This window comes from Chionomys nivalis, chromosome 9, assembly GCF_950005125.1.
Source record: "Chionomys nivalis chromosome 9, mChiNiv1.1, whole genome shotgun sequence".
Classification (NCBI taxonomy): domain Eukaryota; kingdom Metazoa; phylum Chordata; class Mammalia; order Rodentia; family Cricetidae; genus Chionomys; species Chionomys nivalis.
Window position 1 is genome coordinate 13,800,719 of NC_080094.1, and position 25,871 is coordinate 13,826,589.

The 25,871-nt window shown below is 46.7% G+C and overlaps 3 protein-coding genes across 3 annotated transcripts; 1 reads left to right on the forward strand and 2 right to left on the reverse strand.

Moving 5' to 3' along the window:
- Nucleotides 1–1,661: 1,661 nt before the first annotated feature.
- Nucleotides 1,662–3,258, reverse strand: Wfdc13 (WAP four-disulfide core domain 13). Its single transcript, XM_057781073.1, has 2 exons — nt 3,171–3,258; nt 1,662–1,816 (listed from the first exon to the last, which is right to left on the reverse strand). Exons 1-2 carry the CDS (start codon nt 3,256–3,258, stop codon nt 1,662–1,664), a joined length of 243 nt encoding a protein of 80 aa, XP_057637056.1.
- An 11,845-nt stretch (nt 3,259–15,103) lies between these two features.
- Wfdc11 (WAP four-disulfide core domain 11) lies at nt 15,104–17,077 on the forward strand. Its single transcript, XM_057780135.1, has 3 exons — nt 15,104–15,191; nt 16,255–16,397; nt 17,054–17,077. The coding sequence occupies exons 1-3, from the start codon at nt 15,104–15,106 to the stop codon at nt 17,075–17,077; spliced, it is 255 nt and encodes an 84-aa protein (XP_057636118.1).
- Nucleotides 17,078–18,913: 1,836 nt separating this feature from the next.
- Wfdc10a (WAP four-disulfide core domain 10A) lies at nt 18,914–20,115 on the reverse strand. Its single transcript, XM_057781076.1, has 2 exons — nt 20,022–20,115; nt 18,914–19,203 (listed from the first exon to the last, which is right to left on the reverse strand). Exons 1-2 carry the CDS (start codon nt 20,113–20,115, stop codon nt 18,914–18,916), a joined length of 384 nt encoding a protein of 127 aa, XP_057637059.1.
- Between the last annotated feature and the right edge of the window lie 5,756 nt (nt 20,116–25,871).

Below are 25,871 nucleotides of genomic sequence, written 5' to 3' on the forward strand. Positions count from 1 at the left end.
AGGTTAATTGTCCCAGAGAGGCACGGTGAGTTAACCAATGACTCACAGAGCATGAAGTCTGACCTCTTGCCCACGGTGCTTGCCCACAGAAGGCTGGAACAATGTTCCTTGGCAAAGCCTCAGGTCTGAGGGTCCTGTAGTCCCCTTAGGCTATGACTCTGCTTCTTTCTGTTGTAGACCATCGTCTGCCTCCAGGGAATGAATTCAAAGATGGACCCAGTGAAGTGAAAAATGGGGGAGCTGGCAATCTGCCCGCCAAGGAGGCTATTCTGGCCTTGTGAGAATGCTGGTGGTTTGGGGGAATGCGGGGAGAGGCAGAGGAGGTCTCCTACAAGGAGTCAGGAGAACCTTATCTTGTGCAGTGTGCTGGCGAGCATGGCTCGAATGTCAAGCATGCGGAGTAGTCTTGAGTCTCTTGTATCTGTGGAAGAGAAATATTTGCACCTCTATTAGCAGCCAGTCTGTTTTCAACGCTGTAATTCTTACTTCCTATCAGTCCCACTTGAAAGTAGAACATGAAACTGAGCTCTGCTGCAGCAAAGGAGGAGGAGGAGGAGGAACTAAATGACAACAGTGTCATCTTTTTTGTGTCTTTGGAGTCTAACGTTGAATGGTTGAAAGATGTGGTGTGGCATTTAATTGTACGGGCTAGTCTTTGCAGAGAGAACTGGTCATGGGACCAGTAAAATGTATGGGACATTAAATATGAGGTGAGTGACTGCTTCCAGATAACTTGTGGTTTTGATTTTAGTGCCATTGTCATCATCTTTGTCTTAATGAGAGAAAGTTTATTCAGAGTTGGGCTAATTCATTTGAGGTCACCCAGTTAAGACATGGTAGACGGGCTCCCAGGTATTTGACTCCAGATCTACACTATCACTCTGCACATAGTAGATGCATCTGGGCATTTATTTGCTCAGGGCAGGGCACACAGCAAAGGGCGAGGCATTTGGACCCTCTCTGAAGACACTGAGTGGTTAAATCTCCCGCTGTGGGTCACTGATTCTTCCTGTGAGACATGGGCAAGCAGGACCTTCATCTGTTCATGGAGAAAAGAAAGGAAGAAGGAAAGAGGAGCTCTCTTAGAAAAAAGATCAGGTGTGCCTGTATGAGAGGGGCCACGGTATCTCATCAGCACCCTGGAGTCTTTTCTCCAACCCAGAGTCCTTTCCTTTGGAAGACTCAGGGCTGATGCGTATGCCTAGTCTGTCAACCATAGCCCTCCTGGAGCTGACCTCCTGAGTCTGAGAACATCGAGGAACAGGGGACAGTGTCTGCTGAAAGGAGGGGAAACAAAAACAGAACAGATTTGTTTTGGGGATTTGGTGCCATGTGTATGCCCAGATACATCACTCCAGGCAGATGCTGGGATGAAGGAAGAGTCTGGGAAAGGGGTTCAGAAGAGAGGCAGAGGGGGTTGGGAGTATGTTCAGAGAGGCAGGGGCAGGGGAGAGGGCTTGTGCAATTTGAGGAATCTCTCTTAATTAGAAGTTTTGTGAAAATTATCCTTGGAAAAGACAGAGATAATGTTGGCAATACAGCAATAACAACAATAATGAGACTAAAGGAAAAAGGAGGAAGAGACATTACAACCATGGGCCAGAGGCGCTGCTGTTGGCCTCTGCCGGCAGCTCTGGTGCCTAGGCTGGGAGAGGAGACCCTTACGTGTTTGGCAGTGGGTCTTTGTTTGAGGAGCAGACTATCCCACAGAAGGCAGAACAGCACTGGAGATTTTCTGGACATTCCTCCTGCTGCGTACAGAAGGTGTTGCAGTCTTCAGGTTCGGATCTGCAGGGTGGAGGTTCCAAGATATACTCTGGAATGGAGAATAGGCAAGAATGGTCGAAAGAACAGGCAGCAGCCGCCTCGTTTCTCCTATGTGCTCTCCAGGGGTGGAAACAGGTTTTGCTTCTAGCTCCTGTCTTCATCTGAGTTCTGTTCAGTGAATTAGGGATGGATATCTGATCCAAGAATATTTGGTTGAATTCTGAGCTTATTGTACATTCACGATCCCTGCAGATCAGATTCAGGGTCCCTATAGACCCTGGTAGGGTCCATTTCAAGGATATGGATGTGTATGTATGTGTGGCAAGCTAAAACAAAGCAAAACAAAAGTGGTATTGGCCACCTAATTTGTAAGAACTTATTGTGTGGACTTGAGAAAGTCTTTTAACCTCTCCTTAACGATTTAGACTAGAGTCAACCAAACATAGGCCGATTGTATGGAGGAAGACTAAACAGAAGGTAAGTTTGGTGTAACCATGAACCCAACAAACTGCAAGTGCTGGATCAGAGAACTGGGACCCAGTTCAGTCGAGTTCTCAAAGTGGCCTTTTCTGTGATGAGATGGGTAGGAATTTCAGAATGGGATGTCAAGATTGGGCTTCTCCTTTTCCTCCCAGAAGCTCTGCAAACAGAACTGAGACTCCCCCAAAACATGAGCTATCAGTCATATCATTTTCCTGAGCCCCAAATATAGAAGAATGCACACTTCTTCCTACTGTGTGGTGGCCCACAGTCATTGTTGCCCTGGTCAGGTTAAACTGGGCAGCAGTGGCCAATGAGACAGACTCGTCTATACTTGTCTGTGGATACTAGTCACTGGTGATCGTGCAGTGCCTCTGGATTTTACATAAATAAAAAAGTGAAATAAAATGCAAGGTTCCCCTTTCCTCCCTCCCCACATATCCTCCAAGACCAACGTTACGCAGACTGGATCTTGATTTCCACCTGCTTCATTGTCCTGTCTGTCTTGAAGCTTGTACAGTGGGACCCAACATCCCCGATGGAGCCAGGGACAGTGAAATTAATCAGGAGGATGAGGCTGACATTTATTGTAACTACTTTTTGTGGGAAGTCTCGTGGTCTAATAAGAGTGCTCCATGGAGAATGTGCCAGCTCATTTCTCCTTCCTCCTGTCTCTATATCATTATTTATATTATGAGGTTACATTTGAAAAACCCAAACCCATTTATCTGGAGGGTTTGGAGCCAGGCAATGAGGAAGCAGAGCAGAGCTTCTAGCCTGAATTGTCGGACTATAAAGCTTGGACCCTTGAACGTGGCACAATTCTGTTCACTGAGAATTTTTCTACATGTCTTCCCTGAGACATTCTCTCTTCCATGGGAGTGAACCCCTTCCCTCCCCTGGAGCCCAAGCCCAGCACCTACTCAGAAAGTATTGCTTGGGACTTCCAGACACCAGCTGGGGTGCAAGGCTGAGCACCAGCAGGAGTTGGACAGGTGACACAGGTGTCATGGTGCTGGAAGGACGGGTGGTAAGTCCTGGCCGAGGATGGCTGGGTTTACCCAGACCCTGCTGTGAGAAGAGAGAGAAACAGGCTCTGGGATGACTGCTGGGACGGCCCTTTGTCTGTTACAGTCAAGCGGAGCCAGCGGGACCCAATCATCTCCTACACCTCCTAGCCCTGCCCACTACAGGGGCAGGTCCTGTTCCCAGATTTGCTGTCTTAACCTCTTCACATGGAAATTAAATCTCTCTCTCTCTTTTGTTTGGATCTGTAACTAATTAGTCTACCACATTTTTCCATTACCTATAATCTTTCTAGTACGTTCTCCCTGTGTGTGGCTGGTCTCTTCAAATTCAATGCCCTTCTCAGCTCTCTGAGTGCTGACCAGGCCCCCTTTCCCTCAGTGCACTGCTAGATAGAAATGATGGTGTGTGTTCTTGCCTGCTGTCTGATTTGGGCTGGAAACTTCCTAAGTTTCCCTGTTTGGCATAGCCTGTTTTAGCTTTCTCCGAAGGACCTCTTTTCAGGCTTAGAGAATTGGCTTTCATTCCTAATATAAAAATAACATTTCATTAACTTATGTCAAATTAAACCCATTGGTTTTCTACATAAACTAAGAGCATTGTGTTTCTGCTTCAGTCTTAGTGTGGACTGTAGGAAGACAAGCCTACCTTGACCTGAGCAGCTAGACTGTCGATTCCAGCGATTCTGTCCACTGTCTGGTGATCTTCAGTTTAAATGAAAGGCAGTTTTCCCCAGTGGTCAGCGCTTTGCAGTTGAATCAAAGTGCAGATGGATGTTGTTTTGTGCCCATTTGTCTTCTGTCTTCTTTGGAGGAAATAGAGTGCTGCTGCTAGGAGCCAACCTGTCTCTTTTTGTTATGAAAAGTCTTTTAATAATTAAATATTTAAATGCCATATTCCCCAGATCTCTGAGCAGTTGAGGGCTGTTTTTCAGGTACAGCTACAGTATACAATCTGCCTGGAGAGCTGAGTCCAAGATCAATTGCACTGGCTCTCAACTTAATAGGTAAAGGAGGGTTGGATTAAATATAAAGTATTTTTGTAAGAGACTTAAAAGTACATATCAGTTTAAAACATGAGACTTATTGTTTTTGTAGTCTGAAATGAGATGCAATGAACAGACAATTATAACATTTAACAGTAAGCACGGATGCATTTAAATTACATGCATGCGCATACACAGACACAGTGAACAGAAATTGGGCGAAATGGATGCTCTTGGTGGGCCCTATCAAAGCATGCCACTGTGTAAAACACACATGCAACAGAGTCAGCAAGAGGAATTTAGAGACAAAAACATAAGTAAACCAGGGGACCAGGCAGGGTATACCTCAATAAAGATGGCAGAACTTGGTCACCTGACCTGGCTCTCAGTTAAGATGGCGGTGAAGTCTCCTGACCTCGGTTAAGATGGTGGTAAGGTCACCTGGCCTCAGTCAAAATGGCAGTGGTCACATGTTGTTTGGAAGAGAAACCTAGAGGTGTGATCCACCCTATTGCTGAGCTGCCGTACCACAAGCCATGGTGGGGAGCAAAAGGCTGGAATTGAAAACAGCTACCTTGTGGATCCGACCAATCTTGTTGACAGAAGTAGCAGTGGCAGGGACAGTTTGAGGAAAAGTGGAGCCAATGAAGTCATCACGACACTGGCGGAGTGTGGGTTTATACCATAACTGAAAATGTGAAAACCCCTGACAACACAAGGCTGATAGGGGGACATCTCCCTTCTATAGGTAGGGTGTGAAACAGCCGTGAACATCTCAGGGCTTGGAGAAGAGCGCCCTCTATCTACAGGCGGGGTGGTAAAGCCTGACTGGCTTCGGTCGGGGTGACTCAGAAGCCAGAGGGGCTAGAGGCCACTCTGAGTGGTGATATTTTGTTTGTGATCTAACAAAGTTTGCCTGAAGATCAGAGTGCGGAACTAAGTCATCACTTAGCCATAGAGGCCAGGCAGTGGTGGTGCACACCTTTAATCCCTGCACTTGGGAGGCAGAGGCAGACAGATCTTTGTTAGCTCAAGGCCACCCTGGGCTACCTGAGAATGATCCAGTCTAAAAGAGAAACAGAACCAGGCAGTGATGGCTCACACCTTTAATCCCAGCACTAGAAGGTGGAGATGGGAAGGGATATTACTGGGAAGAGAGAGGACTATAAGGTGGGAGAAAAAAAAAAACACATGACCAGACACTTGACAAGGAGCAATTTGAGAAGCGTTTAACTCTGGTTTTCAACTCAAGGAGATCTTTCTACCAAAGTGGGGGAGACCTTACAGCAGGAGGGTAGATGATAGAAACAGGAAGTCAGGTGGTCACATTTCATCTGCAGACAGGAAGTAGAATGTGAACAGGAAGTGGGGCTGGGCAATGAAGTCTCAAGGTCAAGCACCATTGACCCAAATCCTCCAACAGGCCTGGCACAACCTTTTCAGACAGCGCCACCACCTGGGGGACGATGTGTTGAAACACATGAGCCTGGGGGAAACATTCTACATGCCAACTGCAACATTTTGTTACTTTGATTAAACAATTATACTTAAAAAAATGTTCATATTGACTCAGGACATTAATAGTCTCAGGCATTGATAAGAGGGCTACATACACTGAAGGACAAGTAACTATGGAATGTTTACGTGGGTAAGTAAAGATGGCAGAAGACAGGTAAAAAACAGAAGCAATTAAAAAAGTGAGATAAGTATTCTTCCTATTAAATATACAGAGAAATTTAAAGATGGTACAGTTAGTTCATGGTAATGCTACACAATGAGATTTTATTTGTTTATGTTTTGTTTTTATTTTGTTTTTGTGTGTTTCAGTGTGTGTGTGTGTGTGTGTGTGTGTGTATGCATGTGAGTATGGCTATAGGTGTTAGATCCTCCAGAACTGGAGTTACAGGCAGTTGTGAGCTACTTGATGTGGCCAGAGGCTCACTGAGCCATCTCTCCAGCCCACACAATAGATCTGTCTGTCTCTCTGTCATCTACCTAGTCTCTTTTCTATACATTATATCTATACACTAGACACACAATTAATGGTATCTCTCAGACAAGAAAAGGCCTGCAGCTAGAAGGCTGACGCTGTGGTGACAGGAGCTGCTCTTCCTGCTGATGCTCAGTTCTATGCTGCACAGTACGGGGGTGAGCAGTCTTTGCAGTGGTGCACAGGTGCCCTCTTGCTCTTCCCCGGTTTAGTCAGCAGGGGCAGCAAAGAGCTGATGCAAACCTTTCCTGCCTTCCCTCTCCGTGTCTTCATTGGACACAATCTAGGCTCGCTGCTTTAGTCAAGCGGTTAGGTTTCTCTGTGACATTGCTGCTGGCAGTGGCACAGGGAGGGCACCCAGAATGGAAGAAGATGCCTAGTAGGTGATGGGCAAGAAGGTTTGGAAAGATGGTACTTCTCTGAACACTCAGTTCTGCAAATAGCACTGCGCTGACTCTGGGCCATTCCAACCTATCACCGCCCTGCCCTGGGATCTAGTGCTAAGACTTGGTGCTGGGCACAGAGGAAACTCCTGCAGTGTGCGTGGGACCCAGTCCTGTGATCTGAGCTTTAAGCTTGAAAAGGTTTCCTGCTTCCTGTCAGAAAAGACAGGCCCGAGAGAGAGGACCCGGCCATGGTCTACGCCACTGCCACCACATGGCATATGGCTCGCCTACTATGAGAATCTGTACAGGCAGCTCCTGTGAGGGGGAAGTTAGCTGTGCTTCCTGAACCCAAACTTACCTCAAGCCACGGGCAAAAGGACGCCAGCAGGAATACCACCCACACTACAGTCTGAACTCTCTGCTCCTGTCAAATGGAGCGGAACTGATGGTGGGCACCGGGCTCTTGGACTCCCACTGTGGGTACCCACCGGGAACCCAGGGCATCTCGCACAGGCATCCTGCTCTTTCCAGACTTGGGCTTTCCTCTTTCTTCTCTCTCACTGTGGCCCAAGGAGCACTGCCAGCCTGTGGGTTTTGCTCACACAGCCACCCCTCCCAGGGGGCACTGCCCATGTTCTCACAGTCCGAGAACATTCCTCACTTGGAGTCCGGGGTAAGCCTAAGCCCGGGTTCCCATACTTGTTCACACCTACCATCACGTCCCAATTTTGGGGATTGAGGTTGAAGTCGGTTTATAATGAGCGCAGTGAACATTGGGTGTGGTGGTGCACACTTTTAACCCCAGCACGGGTGAGGCAGAGGCAGGCGGATCTTTGTGAATCTGAGCCCAGCCTGGTCTACAGAGCTAGTTCCAGGCTAGCAAAGGCTATAGAGCGATACTCTGTCTCAAATAAAAAAAATATTCATAATGAGGATAATGAATTTGGGAAGTCAGGTGGCAAACCTGAAGTGTGTGTGTGCATGCATGCGTGTGTGTGTGTGTGTGTGTGTGTGTGACTAACATGACTCAAAGTGGGGGTTTTCTCTAGTGTCTCTCACTTCTCTCCATGTCCTGAACGCAGAGGCAAGCTTGAGCACACCTGTGCGACATCTCCTTCTGTCCATCACTCATCCGTATGGTCGCTCTGCTAGCGGCCATGGGTTGGTCTGGCTGCCGTGAAGGACTTCAGTGCATTCCATTGGCTGAACGTGCCCACTCTTCCCAGCCCTCCTCCGCTGCTCTCAGTCTTTTTTGACCCAAAAGAACACCAAGGGGGAAGACAGGTGATTCATGCTGATGTTGCTGAAGGTGAGTTCACACAGGGTGGCTCTGGATTGACAAACTCAGAAGCCATTGTCCATCAAAGGAAGCCACAGTGTAAAGAAGTAACCCACGGAGTGGGAGGAAAAGCTTGACAGTTCCGAGCCTGATAAGGGGTTACTATTTCCTGTGCAAAAAGCGATGCTGCCCAGATCCCATTGAGATGTTGCAGAGAAGGGCTGGAGAGGTGGCTCAGCGGGTAAGGGCACTGGCTGCTCTCCTAGAGAATCCTAGTTTGATTCTCAGCACCCACATGGTAGCTCACAATCATTTGTAACTCCAGTTCCACAGAATCCAGTACCTTCTTCTGGTCTCCACAGGCACCAGGCATGCAAGCAGTGCACAGACATGCATCCAGCCAAGACACCCCCCCCCACACACATATAAAATGAAAAGAAACGCAATAAAAGTTGGATGTGGTGGCATACACCTGCTATCCAGGAGGTGGAGGCAGGTGGATTGTGAGCCCGGTGCCACCCCGGACTACACAGCAAGATTTTGTCTACAAAAAAACAAAACAACAACTACAAAAACCCAAAATGGTAAAATAGTTTAGAGTCATAGAAAATATTTACAACATGCATTACATTGAAAATATTCATAGACTTAAGGGAGGTGTCTCAGAACACATTCGCCACTCTTCTAGAGGACCTGAGTTCAGTTCCCAGCACCCTCATCAGGTGACTCACAATCGCGGTTAACTCCAGCTCCTCCGGGGATCAGACGCCCTCCTCTGGCCTCCGTGGGCACTGCACATAGGTGGTGCATATAAACACAGGTAAACAGCAGATCCCCTGGCACCCGAGTTGCAGGTGGTTGGGAGCTGCATTGTGGGTGCTGGGAACCAAACCTGGGATCTCTGCGAGAGCACTGTGGTAGTTTGGATGAGAGTGTACTTCACAAGCTCGTGTTTGAAGCCTTGCTCCCAGTTGTTGGTATTGTTTGGGGATGTTATGGGAGGTGTGGCCTCGCTGAGCTGCTCGGAACAGTGGACTTTGAGAGCTCATAGCCTCATTCTACTTCCAGTTATCTTTCTCTGCTTCAGGATCGTGGCTGAGGATGGGACCTTTCAGCTTCTTGGTCCTCCCACCATGCCTGCCTCTTGTGCCCATGCCTTCCTGCTATGGACTTTTATCCCTCTGAACCCCCAAGTCAAGACAAACTATTTCTTCCATAAACTGCTTTGGGTCGTGGTGTTCTACCACAGCCGCAGAAAAATAGTAACAATAAACACAACATTACAAGCTGTAAATGCTATCAATCCCTGAGTCATCCCTCCGGCCGCCAAGCCTAGGTGTGACATTTATGTGGTGATCCTGATTTCTAACCCCTCTTGGATGAGTCATGTTCCCCCTAGCATAGAGCCCACAGGACACTGTTAGGATGATGCTATCAATGGAGAAACGAGGAGAAAGGTGGGTGGCACTCTGCAACGGCGTCACACGGGGCTACTGAGATGTGCGGACCTTCCTCCCACTCCCACAGCCGTCCAGGCTTTTGAGTGTGCTGTGGAAGGAGTCAGGTGGAGGTGAATCTTGTTCTGGCCCGATCTAGGCTGCCTGTAGCAAGAAGAAAAGCAGGAACCAGGCACAAGGTCCTGCTCGTACCCACCTTAAGATCTGAGATCGATCTGACCCAGTTCGAAGCAAGATCAAAGTTCAAATCGCCGACGTTTGTTCCTCTCATTACTTGCCCTGTGTGCAGAGGTTCCACTGTCCCTGGAACTGCAGAGAAAGCTCCGCCAGTCAAATGATTATCAGAGCTTGTAGCTGAGACATCTTCAGAGGTAGGTAGGGAACAAGGTCCTGGGCTGAGCCTGTAGAGACTGTGATTTGGGGATTGCTTAAACCAGTGGTTCTCTACCCAATGTTTAGTTAGCATAGCTCCTCATGTTGTGGTGACCCCCAACCATAAAATTATCTTCATTGCTACTTCGTAACTGTAATTTTGCACTGTTATGAATCGTAACATAAATATCTGATATGCAGGATGGTAAAGGGGTTGCGACCCACAGGCTGAGAAACAGTAGTATTTCTGGGTGTCCCAATGAACCAGAATATTCAAGGTAGATGAGATCTTAGTTTATTTTATCAACATCAAACTCAATGATGTTGGTAAATATGTCATGTAAGAGAACTGACCTTTTGTTAGAAGACCCTCACTGAAGTATTTAGAAATGAGATCAATAAATCAAATTGACTCTTTGTGACATTTTCATACATACACAAAACTGTACCTTGCTCTTTTTATTCTTGAGACATGATCTCATTATGTAGCCCTGGCTGCCTTAGAACTCACTCTGTAAACCAGGTTGGCCCCAAAGTCACAGAGATCTGCCTGCCTCTGTCTACTGAGTTCTGGGATTAAAGGTGTGTGCCACCATGACTGGCATGTACCTTGAACTTTTATTTTTTTGAGAGTTATTATTTTTATGTATGTGAGCGTTCAGCCTGCATGTGTGTCTGTGTGCCATGTGTATGCAGAGCCTGTGGAGTCACAAGAACCCAAGTCCACTGGAACTGGAATCCCCAATGGTTGTGAGCTGCCATGTGAATGCTGGGAACCCAACCTGGGTCCTCTGGAAGAGCAACAGTGCTCTTAACTGCTACTCTATTGTGGTTTTCAGCCATGTTGTTTATTGCAAAGAAAATTTTCTGCTCATACAACTTATATGTACATTTAACAAGAAACTTTAGGCAGTAAAGAAGTCACAAAGCTATTTCTCAGGGTCATAATGCATTCCTTGAGTAAATGATAAGGAGCAGAGCCATTTACCATGGCAACACAGGGCAGGGTGCAGGGAGGGGGGCGGGCAAAGAGCACCAGGTGTTTCAGCATTCTTTGACAAGGGCTGGCACTGAAAAGTCCCAAGCATAAAGATGCTTTTCTCATCCTGTATGTTGCCTCAGAGTACAAGGAGGGAAGCTTGTAACCTTCTTATTCAAGGCTGTGAGGCCAGACCAGCTTCTGTGGCCCCGGCTATCTGTGAAACTTTTCCCACGTAATGTCGTTTCTCTCTGAACTTGGTTAATTGTTCTTCCTGTTAGCCATATAAATTTTAGGACTTTAACATAAACAGTTAACAGAGCCTTGAATTTTGTGCCATAAACTGAGGCTTGCTAAGGAATGTAATACGGAATATTCATGGTCTCTGTTATCATTCAGGCCTGGCTAGAGATAGTGTTCCTCTGTGTCCAAAAGACCTTGATGTAACAAACCAGACATCTGCAATTCTGTTCTTGGGTAAATCTGGGAAAAGTCTAGCTTGCCATCTGTGCACAGAGACCCTCAGTCTAGCTAACTTGCCCTTAATTGCCTTGCCAGCTAGTGAATGATGGAAAACAGGCTTCTAAATCTTTCACCAGCACGCGAAACAAAGGCTAAACTGTAGAGACCTGTTTTATTCATCAGGCGTACACAGCGAAGGAGGAAGTTATCCTTCTGTCAATTTACAGGATCACCAGTGCTCAGTAGACGAGGAGCACACTGCCAACATCTGTGGGAAGAGATCATGGTATCACAGGAGAATTACAGGCGGAATCAATCGCATCTGTAGTCAGTTGGCCCATACACCCTGTTTGTGAGTTTACCGTCCATCAGACAGTGGCTCGCCTGGTGGGTCATCCTTCTGCACAGTTGTCATCTACTGTGTCTCCTCGCGGACCCCAGCACCTCTTCCCCACGTGATTGCCAGCAGATTTCCTTTTAAAATGAATTTTTGTTTCCTTGTGCGTTTGTGCGTGAGTGTGTATGAGTGTGAACACGGTGTCTGTGTGTGATGTTTGTCAGTATGCGTGGGCACGTGGGTATATATGGAGGCTGGAGGTTGAGGGGGTGGATAGTCTCCATCATCCTCAATATGTATATTTGGAAGCAGTCTTTTAACCTGAAACTCTTGGCTTTGGCTAGGCTGGTTGGCCAGTGAGATTCAAGGCTTAGCCTCTCTCCACCCCACTGCAATTGAGAATCAGCCGAGACACCCATCAAGAGCTGAGTGGACAATGGAAATGTAGAGCACAATGGAATTTTATCAGCCCTGAAAATACAGAGTCATAAACTCCAGCCGTATTCTCTAGAGAATACAGAAGCCAATAATCAATTAAAATTATCTTAATTTAAAACATAAATTGCTGCTGGACTTGGTGGTGCATACCTTCAATCCCAGCATACAGGAGACCCAGTCAGATAGATCTCTGAGTTTAAGGCCAGCCTGAATTTTGTTTAGAGATTTCATGGTTGCATCTCTCCTGCCTACTCTACATAGTGAGTTCCAGGCCAGTCAGAGACACATAGTGAGATCTTGTTTGCAAAACAAAAAACAAACAAACAAATTGTCTGGGTTACTGAAATCGCTAGGAGAAAGCAGAGTGACACCTCTTCAAGATGTAGACAGAGCAAGAACTTCCTGATTAGGACGCCAATAGGAAATCGCCCAGGAATTATAAATGGGATTTTACAAAGTTACAACATTTCTGAAAGCCAAAGAAAACAGTTAGCAAGGGGAACAGACAGCTTATAGGATGAAAGAATGGGCTAATACCTAAAATATATAGTAACTATAAAATTGAACACCCAAAATCCCTTGCCTATCAATAAATAGGCCGATGAACCAAGCAGGTAATTCTCAGAGAAAAAAAACATAAACAGCCAATAAGTAATTTTTTCTCCTATTTATTTATTTTACATCAGTTTTCCCTCGCTCTTCTCCTCCCATTCCCCTCCGCCCCCGCCATAATCCACTTCTGTTCAGAAAAGGGCAGGCCTCCCCATGGATATCAACAAAATGTGGCATAGCAGCTTGTTGTAAAACTAAGCACCTCCCTTTGTACTAAGGCTGAACAAGGGGACCCAGTATGAGGAATAGGGTCCCAAAAGGCCATAAAAGCGTCAGAGACAGTGAGAAGGAGAAAGGATTGTAGGAACCAGAGAGGTCAAGGACATCATAAGAAAACCCACAGAATCAACTAACCTGGGCTCATGGGAAGTCACAGAGTCTGAACTGACAACCAGGGAACCTACATGGGTCCAACCTAGGCCCTCTACACATCTGTAACAATTGTGCAGCTTGGTCCTCTTGTGGGATTCCTAACTGTGGGGGCCAATACGTATTTTGAAGTGCTCAATATCCTTAGTCATTACAGGGAATGGCTAAGATAATAATAGGGAAGAGCCAGCTAAAGCTGCTTGGAGAAGTCAGAGCGACTAAGATCCAGATACAAATGACTAGTACTGGGAGAACGAGGGGAAAGAGGAAACCTCACTCACTGCTGGTGGGAGTGTAACCTTGGGCAGCCACTATGGGAACCGACGTGGCGATTCTCAAGAGACTAAAATTAGAGCTGCTACATCACTCAGCTCTGTCACCTGGACATTTACCCACCCCAGAGATGCCTGCACATCCGTGTCCATCGGTGGCCTCGTCACAGCAAGAAAATGACACTCAGTCTAGATGCCAGTCGACAGACAAACGGATGATAAGAGGTGGTGCATTTACACAGTGGAATTTTATTCAATTATACAAAGATGAAACTGTGTGAATTTCAGGAAATGGGTGGATCTGAAAATTATACCGAGCAATATATCCCAGACTCAGAAAGGCAAACACTGCATGTTCCTTCTCATATTTGAATTTGTTTTAAAGAGTTAATTTTAAGTGTATGTGTATGCGTGTGTGTCTTTGTGCATATGGAGTGTGGGTACAGGTGCCCACCTATGCCAGAAGAGGGTTTGGATCCCCTAGAGCTGGAGAGATAGGTAGTTGTGAGCTATCTATTGTAGGTGCTGGAATGGAACTCGGGTCCTCTGGGAGAGCAGGAAGTACTTCTAACTACTGAGCCACCTCTCTGGCCCAGATTCTAATTTTTATTTATGTGGAAATAAATGTAGGTAGGTCATAAAAACAGAAGGGTGGCCTTGAGCAGGGAAAAGAGGTTCTTTTTTTAAAATTAAATTTATTTATTGATTTATTTATTATACATCTTGGCCTCGGTTTCCCTTCCCTCCTCTCCTCCCAGCCCGCCCCCACAAAGGATTCTAAAGAAAGGGAGTGGGAAGATAATAGAACACATGAGACGTAAAAATGCAAAGGAGAATTCTGCGGTCGAGTGAACATGAGTGAGATGGGGGAGGTGAGAGAGAACCACTGGGGGTCAATTTAAACAAACTGTAGAAGCTGAGGACCAGGGCGCCTGCTCTAAGACAGTGTCCTCTATACATGACAGGAGAGCTGGGCCCATGAAATCTCAACAGTGTGGTTGTCTAAACAAAAGTGGCGCAGTGACAACACCCAACTGGCATGCCAGTGTGGGAAAGGGGACTCTCACAAGACCCACCCCCAGGTGAAGACCTATAGGCAATTCACGGCTGGTAAGAGCGGGAGGACCAACCTTTTCTGGGGATGAGTCCCTGGTAGGTCATCCGACCACAAAAGGTCATCCCTAAACACATGTACATGTGAGCAACGGCAAAATGAATCTAGCAGGTTTTATTTATATATTATTTATTTATATATGTGTGTAACAATAATAATTAAAGAAAAAAAAGCAAGAATCTGGGAGAGAGTGAGGTGAGGGGGCGTGACATGGATCTGAAGGAGGGAAAGGAAGCGGAATGTAAATGATGAAAATGTGGTACATGTATATGACACTTAAAAAGAAAAAATAGAGAGGCTAACGAAAAATTAGAAATAAAATAAGAAGGAATAGAAAGAACGCCACATAATTAAAATTTTATCAAAACAGTTCATACATATTTGTCCATATAAAATGAGGAGAGTATATCATCAGTGGAGTGGAACCAGTAGATAGATTTTATTCCCCTTTTTGTGATTATTTTTTTACATTTAAATTCTGTAAGATTTCATATTTAGATTTTATAAGTCTCAAGTGATAGTTTGAATTATCTTTTAATCAAGGGAAGGAAGAACATATGAAACATATTTCTTCAGCAGAGGAAAAAGACGAGGCCAAGCTGGAGGTCAGACGCTGTCTGGTGGAGGGCAGGGCTTCTAACTAGAAGACTGAATATTTAGAAACCTATAGGTGCTTCCCCTTGGTTCACACCTTTATTTCCCAACTTATATGTTTGATCTCCAGCAGCTCCTGGGAAGGAAAAAAAAAAAAGCGTCCCCAGACACTTCCGTCAGTATCATGAAGACGTCACTGCTCCCGTCTGTGGTGTTTCTCTGCATGCTGCTGCGGCTGCCCACGCTGGGAGGGAAAAGGAAGCGATACTCTCGTAGGTAGTGAGGATACCTTGTGAGCTAGGGCCAGGGGCTGGGCTCACTTCCGGACCAGGGTGTCGTGTCTGGCATTTGATTCAGGTTCCACCTTTCCAGATCAGCTGTTGGAGAACCTAAGAATTCCTCCAGCTGGGACCATTCCCAGGCAGCAGCATTCCCAGGTAGACCATGAGCCCTGGAGACAGCGTACGTCTCAGTGCCTCTGAGGCTCGAGAGCCAATACGGAGAACTCCCTATAGAAGTTCTCTGATTCCTGTCATGAGAACGAAACGGATATTCGTTAAAGAAACCTTGAAGTATATACCTCTTAGAATGTGAGAAGGCGCCAGGGTCCTTGGTGGAGCGAAGCTACGGGTCCATTGAGAAGAGAACCAGTGGAAGGGTGGAGAAAGCGGATTGAGATAAGAATCTGGAGAACGGCCAGCAAGCGGTTCATTGGGTAAAGTGCTTGTCAGGAAAGCCCGAGGACCCGAGTTTGAACCCGGGAACCCACAGAAACACGGAAGGAGGGAAGCGACCTCACGAAGCTGTCCTCTGACCTCCACGTGTGTGTCATGGAACAATCAGCAAGGAAGGAGTCTAGAGAAACCTGGTTCAAACCAGGCATGACTGAATGATGTGGTCCCAGAAATTGGGAGGCTGAAGCAGGAGTTTGGAGTTCAGTTTTATGTGAGTTCAATGATAGCCTAGGCTACATGAAAGCCCATCTCAAAAACAAAGCCGGAAAGCTTGTTCATATTCTCTCTGTCTACCAGAGACAAGTAAAGCTGGTAGACAGCTCAGACTTTCAAATCTCTTATTGAATCAATCTATATTTTATAGACGGGTACATGGATGCTGGGGGCATTCAGGATCTAGTAAGTCCTGTGGGAGCTGAGGTAATGAATTCAGTGTAGAGTCTGTGAGGTCAGGGCCAAGGTGATGACATCACTTGGGGAACACAGAAGACAGATACCTTAACAGGAATATGGGGCTGACACCTTTGACCTCAGAGAGCTTGTCTTCCCGTGCTTGCCTCTGGGGCTCTGTTCACCTCTTGTCATTTCGTTTCCATTTCAGAGGAAGAGCTGCTACTCGAGGAATGCTGGGGACAGCCAAAGGCAAATGACTGTTCCAAGAAGTGTTCTAGAACTTTCAAATGTATACACAGAAATCACACATGCTGCTGGACCTACTGCGGCAACATTTGTGCAGAAAATGGGGTGAGTGGCAGATGTGTGTGCGTGTGTGTGGGGGTATTGGCTTCACTGATGCTACCCTCTGCCTTAGACTGTTATTCCTCAACAGAAGACCAAAGTTGCCCAAATCTGAGGCCCACAAGAGGCCCCCATACAGACAAGCACTCATACACACAGAAAGACAGACACAGACACATACACAGACATACCTAGATACACCCAGACATGCACAGACATAATAGACACATCTATATAGCCCTCCTGTAGACATGTATAGAGAACACACATAAAGACAGACCCTTAATTAATTATACACACGCACACACACACAGACCTAGAAACATCCACACACACCCCAGACATATGTAGACATGCACATACAGATACATACACACAGATACACACCTATACCAAGCCCCCACACAGAGACATATACACACACATATTCACACATACAGAACCACAGACAGACAGACATACCCACCATGTACACAGACACATATATAAGGCACATCCAGACACACAGATCAACACACAAGCAGGCAGACACAAAGATACACATACAGATTGAAACATACACATACACACACACACACACACACACACGGAGGGAGGGAGAGAGGGAGGGAGGGAGGGAGAGAGAGACAGAGAGAGAGAGAGAACCTAAACTTCTTTTACAGAAATTTTTTGAAAGAAAGAAATGACCCGAACTTCTCCGTGGCCCAGTCTCTTGAGAGCTAGCAGCCATTTAGAGACTTCAGTGGTTACTTTTGGAAACGCTGTGTTTATTGGTGGGTAGAAAAGCAAACATACCTGAAAAATAAAGTGTTTGCTAACAACTGGGCTTCCGTGTTCCTTTCCTTCACATCATTCTTTCTATTCTTCCCTGAAGAGCTTGTTTTAAAGGTTATTTATTCTTTCAGTTTCGTGCCATATGTCACGTTCTTTGATCAAAGCCCCCTTAGTGCCATCTCTTACTTCCTCTCCATTCCCATCAAATCCCTTCTTCGTTCAAAGTCCTTCCTACTCTTTGTAGACCAGGCTGTCCTCAAACTCACAGAGATCCTCCTGCCTCTGCCTCCCGAGCGCTGGGATTAAAGGTGTGTGCCACCACACCAGGCTCCTCTCCTACTCTTGACTGTACTCCTTACAATTCCTAACTGCAGGAATTTTGCCACTTTATGTGGCTTAGAATTTACGAGCTACTCCCGTGGACTTTCTCGGGTACCATTTTAATGTGAGGAGTTGGCAAGTGAGCCCTTTGTTTCTTAAAGAGTGGCTCTTTCATAATTTGTTTAGGTATATGGAGGTAATTCTTAATGTTGCACTAAACAAAGAAAACAAATGTTGTGTACCTGGCCGCTGATAGGTTTCTAACTAATGTGGGGACGTTCACAAGGAAGCCTTCATCAACAGCTGGAGACCTCCCTCAGTGCTAGTCATCCTCGGTGACAGCAGGTTCCAGGCAGCTCCCAGGACCAGGGTGACCTGCATAGACCTAATTATTAGGCCGCACTGTAGACCTAGGCTTCCTGATGCCCTGTACAGACACTTCCTATAGTCTCCCAGCATTGCGTGCTAGACAGTCTGCCCCAAGGCCAGCAACCTCATACTGAGCTGATGGGGAAGCTCCAGCAGTCAGCGACCTTTAAGAGGTTGGATCGGGTTAGGGAGTGACCTTTTGGGTACCCAGAGAAAAACTGCTGGCCTGCCCAGGGCTCTCTCTCTCTGTTTCCTGTGTTACACACCTGAAGTTGAACTTCTCGTTCCTGTTTTGTGAGTTTGCCCCTTATAATAAAGAAAATATAATTGGAATCTTTTGTCTTTTGGAGTTAGCTTGGGATTCTTTGACCCGCTATCGATAGACGGGATAGGATTTGGTGTGCGGGTGTGAAATAATACTTTTGTGTTCAAGAGATGGAGAGAACTGAGCAACAAGTGCCCAGAGAAAACACCCTCCTCCAGCCACACCGGACCCTCTCACTCTTTCCCAGGCCCAGTCACATCACCTGACTTCCCAGGACGCCTATCTTCATTGTAGAACACTAATCTAGGAAGGGTCATAAGAACAAGGTGAGAGTGGGCACAGCTAAGGAGAGGACGCCGTCTTTAGGGGGCCTCCTACTCTCTGCTCCAGTTTTGCTTTGTTTTATTTTTAATCTCTACCTGCGTGGTGCTTAGGGTTTTTTCTGACCCCAAGGCAAGGAATGTTCTCTTCAGCACTGGAACATGCAGCACACAGACACTTTGTGGTGGGAGGTCTGATTCTGTGTGCTGGAGCCTCTTGGAATTGGAGTGGGTGCACAGGCCCAAAGGACAAACTGGAGACAAATTACTAATGAGAGAGAGAGACAGAGAGAGGGGGGAAGAGAGAGAGAGAGGGAAAAGAGAGAGAGAAAGGGAGGAGAGAGAGAGAGGGCGGGGGAGGGGGAAAGGAGAGATATCGGACCGGAGGAGGGCGCATGTAGGGACGACACTGGGTTTAAGTGATTACCAGCAGTGAGTGTAAAGAGGGCAGATACCACGTCGTTTATTCTCGTTTATTTACGAGAGGCATCCGGGACGGGCAATGAGGTGGGTATGGCCGGAGCCATATCTCCTTCAAACATGAAGTTGGTGGAGGATTGATCCTTCCAAGAGAGATCGTCAGGGGGCGCAACGGTCACTTCCCACACCCCGTCGTCCAACAGGTTCACACAGACGTTCCCACACCACGTGGAACAGCATATGTTATTTGCTTGGCAGTCTTGGTGAGCCTCACACGGGTGCTTACACAGATACTGCTTTGGCCTCCTCTTACACTCCCCGATGGCAGGGAGATCTTGTGTTACTGAAAAGAGCAACAAGAACGGAAGGGTGAGTAGAATGGCTGCCTAGAGAGAATCCCTCCCAGGCTTAAAGTTCCTTCAATGTGCTAAGGTCCCACTCAACACACCTGGGTTTTCCAAGCACCTGTCTTTGTGCCTCTCACCAAGTCCTGGAGATGAGTTGTTTTCTAAATCCCATGCCCCATGCTACGCTCATCACCTCCTCCACAGCTCTCAGCATCCTGCTCTCCACTCTCCTCTCCTGGTTTTCCTCTTACCTGCATTGAGGGCCAGTCTCTCCTAGTAGACAGAGCTTTGATGACATCACCTCTGTGGATTGGATATTCTTACTCAGCCCACAGAAACCTGAGACATTTCTCAGATCCCCTCTGCTCTCCAGAATTTGCAAGGTCCATGAGGGTGACCAGTCAACCCCTGGCCTCTCTTTGCTTCCTTTGTTGTATCTTTCCAGTATCCCGTCCATTTCATAGTTTATCTTTTACTGACGCCCCTGTGCCCTCCTACCCCCACGAGCATCTCTGCATGTTTACCCTTCCCAAATATGCATCGATCAAGAACAATTGTCTTGTTTGTCGTTTGGACTTTCAGCCTTGGGGTCCCTTTGCCACAGTAGGAACCCTTGGTTTCTGGATCTTTGGAATGAAGTGGGGGAAAATTGCAGGTTTACTCTCCACCTCTTCACTTTGTCTAGCTCTGGGAACCGGAGCAGGGGAGCTGTGATCACCAGGAGCCCGGACAGTGTTGTGGACAAGCAGGGTAGGCAGTGGTGCCTCTTCAGTGTCCCTCCTGGCCTGTTCCCCGCCTCATCCAATCCCCTTACCTTCGTATTGTCTCCGTTTTCCGCGGATCCCTCCCTGGGCTAGTGATGACAGCAACAGCAGGGTGAGGGTGAGCTGCAGAGCCCTGGACAGCATGGCTTGCAGCAGAGGCCTCGGTGAGCTGAGAGCTCCGCTGGATGGCAGACTTCCCAACGCGGGATGAGGGCTCACTGCTGCCTATGCTGGCCAAGCCCGGGCAGAGCAACAACCTATCTCTTTCCCTTGTCTCCGATCTGTCTCATGTGGCTTTTCTCAGAAGATAACTCCTTTTGCAGTATCAGCCCTCTTTTCTTGCTAAGATAATTTCCACAATTGTGAAATATATCACTTAGGGCCCAGGCGATGGTTCAGTGGGTAAAGTGTTGGCATGTAAAAGTCGGTCTGGAGGCGAATGTTGGCTAGCCTGAACTGGGAGGGAAGGTAGAGCAGACAGCTCGCTGGGTCTTGCTGGGCTGCCTGGAGCGGAAACTGTGAGTGCTAGGTTTGTCGAGAGACTGTGAAATCTACCGCTAGTTTCCATATGCACATGCACATACACAAGCGTACTCATATATGTGCACATGTGCATACACTACACACATGAAGGGAAATATACAATTTATTTAATTTTTTTGGTTTTTGGTTTTGGTTTTTTGAGACAGGGTCTCGCTGTGTTGCTCTGGCTGTTCTGGAACTAGCTTTGTAGACCAGGCTGGCCTCGAACTCACAGAGATCTGCCTGCTTCTGCCCCTCCCCCCCGGAGTGCTGGTATTGAAGGCGTGTGCCACCACCGCCCAGACTATTTTAGTTTTTTTCATTATAAAAGATTTTATGGAAAGAAGAAGAGAAAATTATGATTTAAAAGGCTATAGTCTCACCAGTTAAAATAGACTCATTTCCAAAATTTATTTGGTGTATATCTCTATGTGAGTCTGTGTTGTATCTGTGCACTGCACGTGGAACTAGCCCCTGGAACTAGAGCTACAAGCTGTTGTGAATCACCTGATGCAGGTGCTGGAACAGAATCCCATTGGTCCAGCTCTCCAGCCTTGACCCTTGTTTTCCTGTGTTGTCTTTCGGGTTCTCCAGGCACTTCAGAGTCACATTTTTGGCTCAGTTGTTTTTGTTACTTGTCTTCCACTTATTTAATCATGTAACAGTTCCACAAAATGCCTTTCCATTATTGCACAGCTTCCATTTAAATCACACATATGGTCAAGTATTTGTTGTAATTCATGCTGCTCTGCAAAATACCCCAGACTGAGTGAGGTGTGTCTGTGGGTAACTGACAAGGCAGGGTTGCGCAGAGACTGAAGGGGACCAAGGAGGTGGTAACTCTCTGCTCACCTAGATTCATCTACAGCACTAGTGTGGGAGGCAGAACTTAGGTAGGCAGGGAAAACTAAATGGAATGCTGGGAGAAAGGAGGGCGGAGTCAGAGAGAAGTCATGGAGTTGCACCAGAGATAGAAGTGCTGAAACTTTGCTGGTAGGCCATGACCTCGTGGTGATGCACAGATTAATGGAGATGGGTTAAATTAATATGTAAGAGTTAGCCAATAATAAGCTAGAGCTAATTGGCCAAGCAGTGATTTAATTACTGTAGTTTCTGTGTGATTATTTCAGGTCTAAGCTAGCTGGGTGGCAGGGAACCAACAAGTGTTCCCTTCTTCAACAAATTGGTGCCCAATGTGGGGCCCAAACCCACGACCCTGGAATTAAGAATCTCATGCTCTACTGACTGAGCTAGCTGGGCCGCTGCTTGTGCCTCTGAGCTGTGTGTACTGTCCCACTTCCAGGCACACAGCCAGTCCATTTCGCCACCAAGCAAGGCACAACAGTCTGCTCACAAACCCCATCCAAATGCTTGGTTTCTCGAAAGAGTCAGAGTGTGTGCTAGCAGCACAGCCCCGGCCAGAAAGCTGCCATTTTGAAGCCATGTGACTGCTACTGCTGAATCAGTAAGACCTCTCTTAAAGGAACTGAAGCATGCTAAGCCCAGCTTAAAAAAATGTGGCTGAACTTTGTTTTTTAGTGTCTAGAATTCCTTTCCAAGCCCCTTCAGGTTTTAAGTGGATTTTAGTTGGCCATGTGGGGGCCAATCTGTTGGAGAAGGGGGCTGCTTGTTGGTTCCTGGCCGCCCGGCTAGCTTAGATATGAAATAATCACACAGAAATTGTATTAATTAAATCACTGCTTGGCCACCTCAGCACTGTGAAGGCTCTGAATTTGGTTCATGGGTTCTTAGTTTTTAAAAACATCAAACATCTTTTCTTTATTCTTTGACAAGTTCATACCTGTATATAGAGTATGCTGATCCCATCCATTCTCCACTCTCAACACTCACCTTCCACTGCTTTCTGAATTCTCAGCCTCCAATATGTCCACCTTTGTCTCTCTCTCTCTCTCTCTCTCTCTCTCTCTCTGCATATCAGAGAACCTACCTATCTCTGACGAAGTGCCACCTCTTAAAGGTAGCACCACTCTTACCATTGCTGCCCTGGGTACCATGACTCTGGCACAGGAACCTTCAGGGAACAATTTACAGACCATAGCAGGTACCATTGTCCTCCTCATCTGTAATTTCCCTTCAGTGTGTTTCTACACTCTTTATACTGTTGTAATTTCCCTTTAGTGTGTTCCCATACTCTTCACACTGTTGTGATTTCTCTTCAGCGTGTTCCCACACTCTTCACACTGTTGTAATTTCCCTTCAGTGTGTTCCCACACCATTCACACTCCTGTAATTTCCCTTCAGTGTGTTCCCACACTCTTCATACTGTTATAATTTCTCTTCAGTGTGCTCCCACACTGTTGTAATTTCCCTACAGTGTGTTCCCACACTCTTCACATTGTTATGATTTCTCTTCAGTGTGTTCCCACACCATTGTAACTTCCCTTCAGTGTGTTCCCACACTCTTGTAATTTCCCTATAGTGTGTTCTCACATTCTTCACACTGTTGTAATTTCTCTTCAGTGTGTTCCCACACTCTTCACACTGTTGTAATTGCCTTTCAGTGTGTTACCACATCATTCACACTGTTGTGATTTCTCTACAGTGTGTTCCCACTCTGTTCACATTGTTGTAATTTCCCTTCAGCGTGTTCCCACACTGTTCACACTGTTGTATTTTCTCTTCAGCGTGTTCCCACTCTGTTCACACTGTTGTATTTTCTCTTCAGTGTGTTCCCACACTGTTCACACTGTTGTATTTTCTCTTCAGTGTGTTCCCACACTGTTCACACTGTTGTATTTTCTCTTCAGTGTGTTCCCACACTGTTCACACTTGTGATTTTTCTTCAGTGTGTTCCCATACTGTTCACACTGCTGTGCTTTCCCTTCAGTGTGTTCCCACACTGTTATAATTTCTCTTCAGTGTGTTTTTATCCTGTTGTAATTTCTCTTCAGTGTGTTTTTATCCTGTTGTAATTTCTCTTCAGTGTGTTTTTATCCTGTTGTAATTTCTCTTCAGTGTGTTTTTATCCTGTTGTAATTTCCCTTCAGTGTGTTTTTATCCTGTTTTAATTTCCCTTCAGTGTGTTTCCACACTCTTCACACTGTTATAATTTCCCTACAGTGTGTTCCCAAACACTTTGCACTGTTGTAATTTCCCTTCAGTGTGTTCCCACACTGTTGTACTTGGGTTACCAAACCTGGGCCTCTGTCTTTGTACTGGCTTGTCCTCCTTGGTCACCAAGTCTGTGGAGACATAGCACATACTTCCCACTGCTCAGAGCACCAGGGGAACACAGAAAGAGCTCCACACATAGACATCTGTTGTTATATGAAGTAATCCTGTGGGCCAAGTTTGAGAGAAGCCTGTTTTTTGAGGTTGACCTTTGTGTGTGTTTGTGTGTGTGTGTGTGTGTGTGTAAGAGAGAGAGAGAGAGAGAGAGAGAGAGAGAGAGAGAGAGAGGTGGAGGGGCAGAGGAGAACATTGGGTACCCTGGTCTGTCACTCTCTACCTTATTCCTTTGAAACAGGGGCTTTCAATGAATCTAGAGATTGACATTTTCTTCTTTCTTTTTTTTTTTTGGTTTTTCGAGACAGGGTCTCTCTGTAGCTTTGATGCCTGTTCCGGAACTAGCTCTTGTAGACCAGGCTGGCCTTGAACTCCCAGAGATCCGCCTGCCTCTGCCTCCCGAGTGCTGGGATTAAAGGCGTGCACCACCACCGCCCGGCGAGATTGACATTTTCAACCTGGCTAAGTGGCCAGCAAGAACTAGTGACCCTTTTGCCCATTTGCCCCAGTGCTGGAGTTACAGGCATGTGAGTCACTGTTAGGATTTGAAAAAAATGTTTGTGCTGGCATCTGAACTCAGGTCCCAGGCTTTCCCGCAGGCTCTCTTACCCACTGTGCCGTCTCTCTAGCTCCTATCTTGCTTCTCTTTGCTATTTGGTGAACAACTCTCTCCACCTACCAAGCAACAACTCTGTAGCAAGATCTTGACTTTAGGTTTGATCAGCCTTTATTTGCTAGATGGCCAGCTAGCTTTTATAAAAACCCAGTTTCTTCACCTCTGTAAACCCTGGAGGGCATTTGTGGCAGCCTGGACTTTGGTCATCGAAGGAGAATCAATACTGAGCAGGATGCGATGATAAAGGTCAGGTCACAGAGCTGGATGTGGTACACCGTTCCTGAAATTCTCGCATTCTGGAGGTGGGGGCAAGAGGATTGCCATGAGTTCTGGGCAAGCCTGGGCTAAAGAGTGAGATCATTCCTCAAACACCACCTTCGCCAATGCAAATGGGTGCCTTTGACTCCCTTCCTGTGGGGGAACTCAGATGCTTCAGAAAGAGACTGCACCATGCGCTTGAGGAACTCTGGATAGAAACTGGAGCTGTAGACCAGGCACACAATGTCCCTCGCCCACCCTGACTCCATCTGTGTCGATGCGGCGCGGTGCTTTCTGGTGGAAGGGTGCCAGAGAAAGAGTCTGTGATGTGGCCAACACGTAACTCCTGGGCTGAACTTAAAACTCTGCTACCACAAAAGTCACCCTAACTTCTAGGCCACTGAACGTCCGGGTTCCTCTCTTCTGTGCTCTGTTCCAGGTCTGGACAAAGAGCTGTGAGTACACTCTCACAAGCACCTGTGGAGGGCAGAGTGTGAGCGTCTTGAGGCATGAGTCTTATTTGTGCTTGGCTTAGCCTAGTTGCTGTCTGAATAGTGTCAACACTATTCCCATGATATGGGTGGTGGTGTCTTTTTGTTCAATTGAAAAAACTGAAAAAGAGGTGACAAGACTGACTCCAAAGGTAAACTTCAGGTGGATGAAGTGGTCACCTGCACTCCTGTCTAGCTGGGTTTTTTTTTCACATTGTGTACTTTTATGAAATTACAAAAGAATAAGTGAAAGGAAGAGGCAAAGCTCGAGAGGGAGGCTGTGAGTGTTACCACTTCTGAGGAGAAAGGCTCCTCACTGCAAGTGATGCAGTTCTGCTGGGGGTGTGTGGGGTGGGTGGGGGTGGGGTGGGGTGAGGGGGTGGGAGGAAGGTTTCCCCACTGCAAGTGTTACAGCTCTGTTCAGGTCAGAGGAAGGTTTTCCAAAAGTGTCACAGCTCTGAAGGGAAAGTTACTCTGGCAGATGGGAGCCAAGGACTATTATAAAGTCACACTGCACAACAAACCTTACACAGAGATTTATTGGGAGTGAAGAATAATGTAAAAGTATACAACTGGCCGGGCGGTGGTGGCGCACGCCTTTAATCCCAGCACTCGGGAGGCAGAGGCAGGTGGATCTCTGGGAGTTCGAGGCCAGCCTGGTCTACAAGAGCTAGTTCCAGGACAGGAACCAAAAAAGCTACGGAGAAACCCTGTCTCGAAAATAAAAAAAAAAAAAAAAAGTATACAACTGTATTGGTGGTCCTCAG

Bases quoted from the DNA above. Each gene is read 5' to 3' on its own strand.
- Wfdc13 (XM_057781073.1), bottom strand. From the start codon at position 3,258: ATGACACCTGTGTCACCTGTCCAACTCCTGCTGGTGCTCAGCCTTGCA. The intron at 1,817-3,170 runs GTAGGTGCTGGG...TCTCCATTCCAG, and splicing joins TCCCAAGCAATACTTTCTGA to AGTATATCTTGGAACCTCCA.
- Wfdc10a (XM_057781076.1), bottom strand. From the start codon at position 20,115: ATGCTGTCCAGGGCTCTGCAGCTCACCCTCACCCTGCTGTTGCTGTCA. The intron at 19,204-20,021 runs GTAAGGGGATTG...TGCTCTTTTCAG, and splicing joins AAAACGGAGACAATACGAAG to TAACACAAGATCTCCCTGCC.
- Wfdc11 (XM_057780135.1), top strand. From the start codon at position 15,104: ATGAAGACGTCACTGCTCCCGTCTGTGGTGTTTCTCTGCATGCTGCTG. The intron at 15,192-16,254 runs GTAGGTAGTGAG...TTTCCATTTCAG, and splicing joins GAAAAGGAAGCGATACTCTC to AGGAAGAGCTGCTACTCGAG. The intron at 16,398-17,053 runs GTGAGTGGCAGA...CTTCTTTTACAG, and splicing joins ACATTTGTGCAGAAAATGGG to AAATTTTTTGAAAGAAAGAA.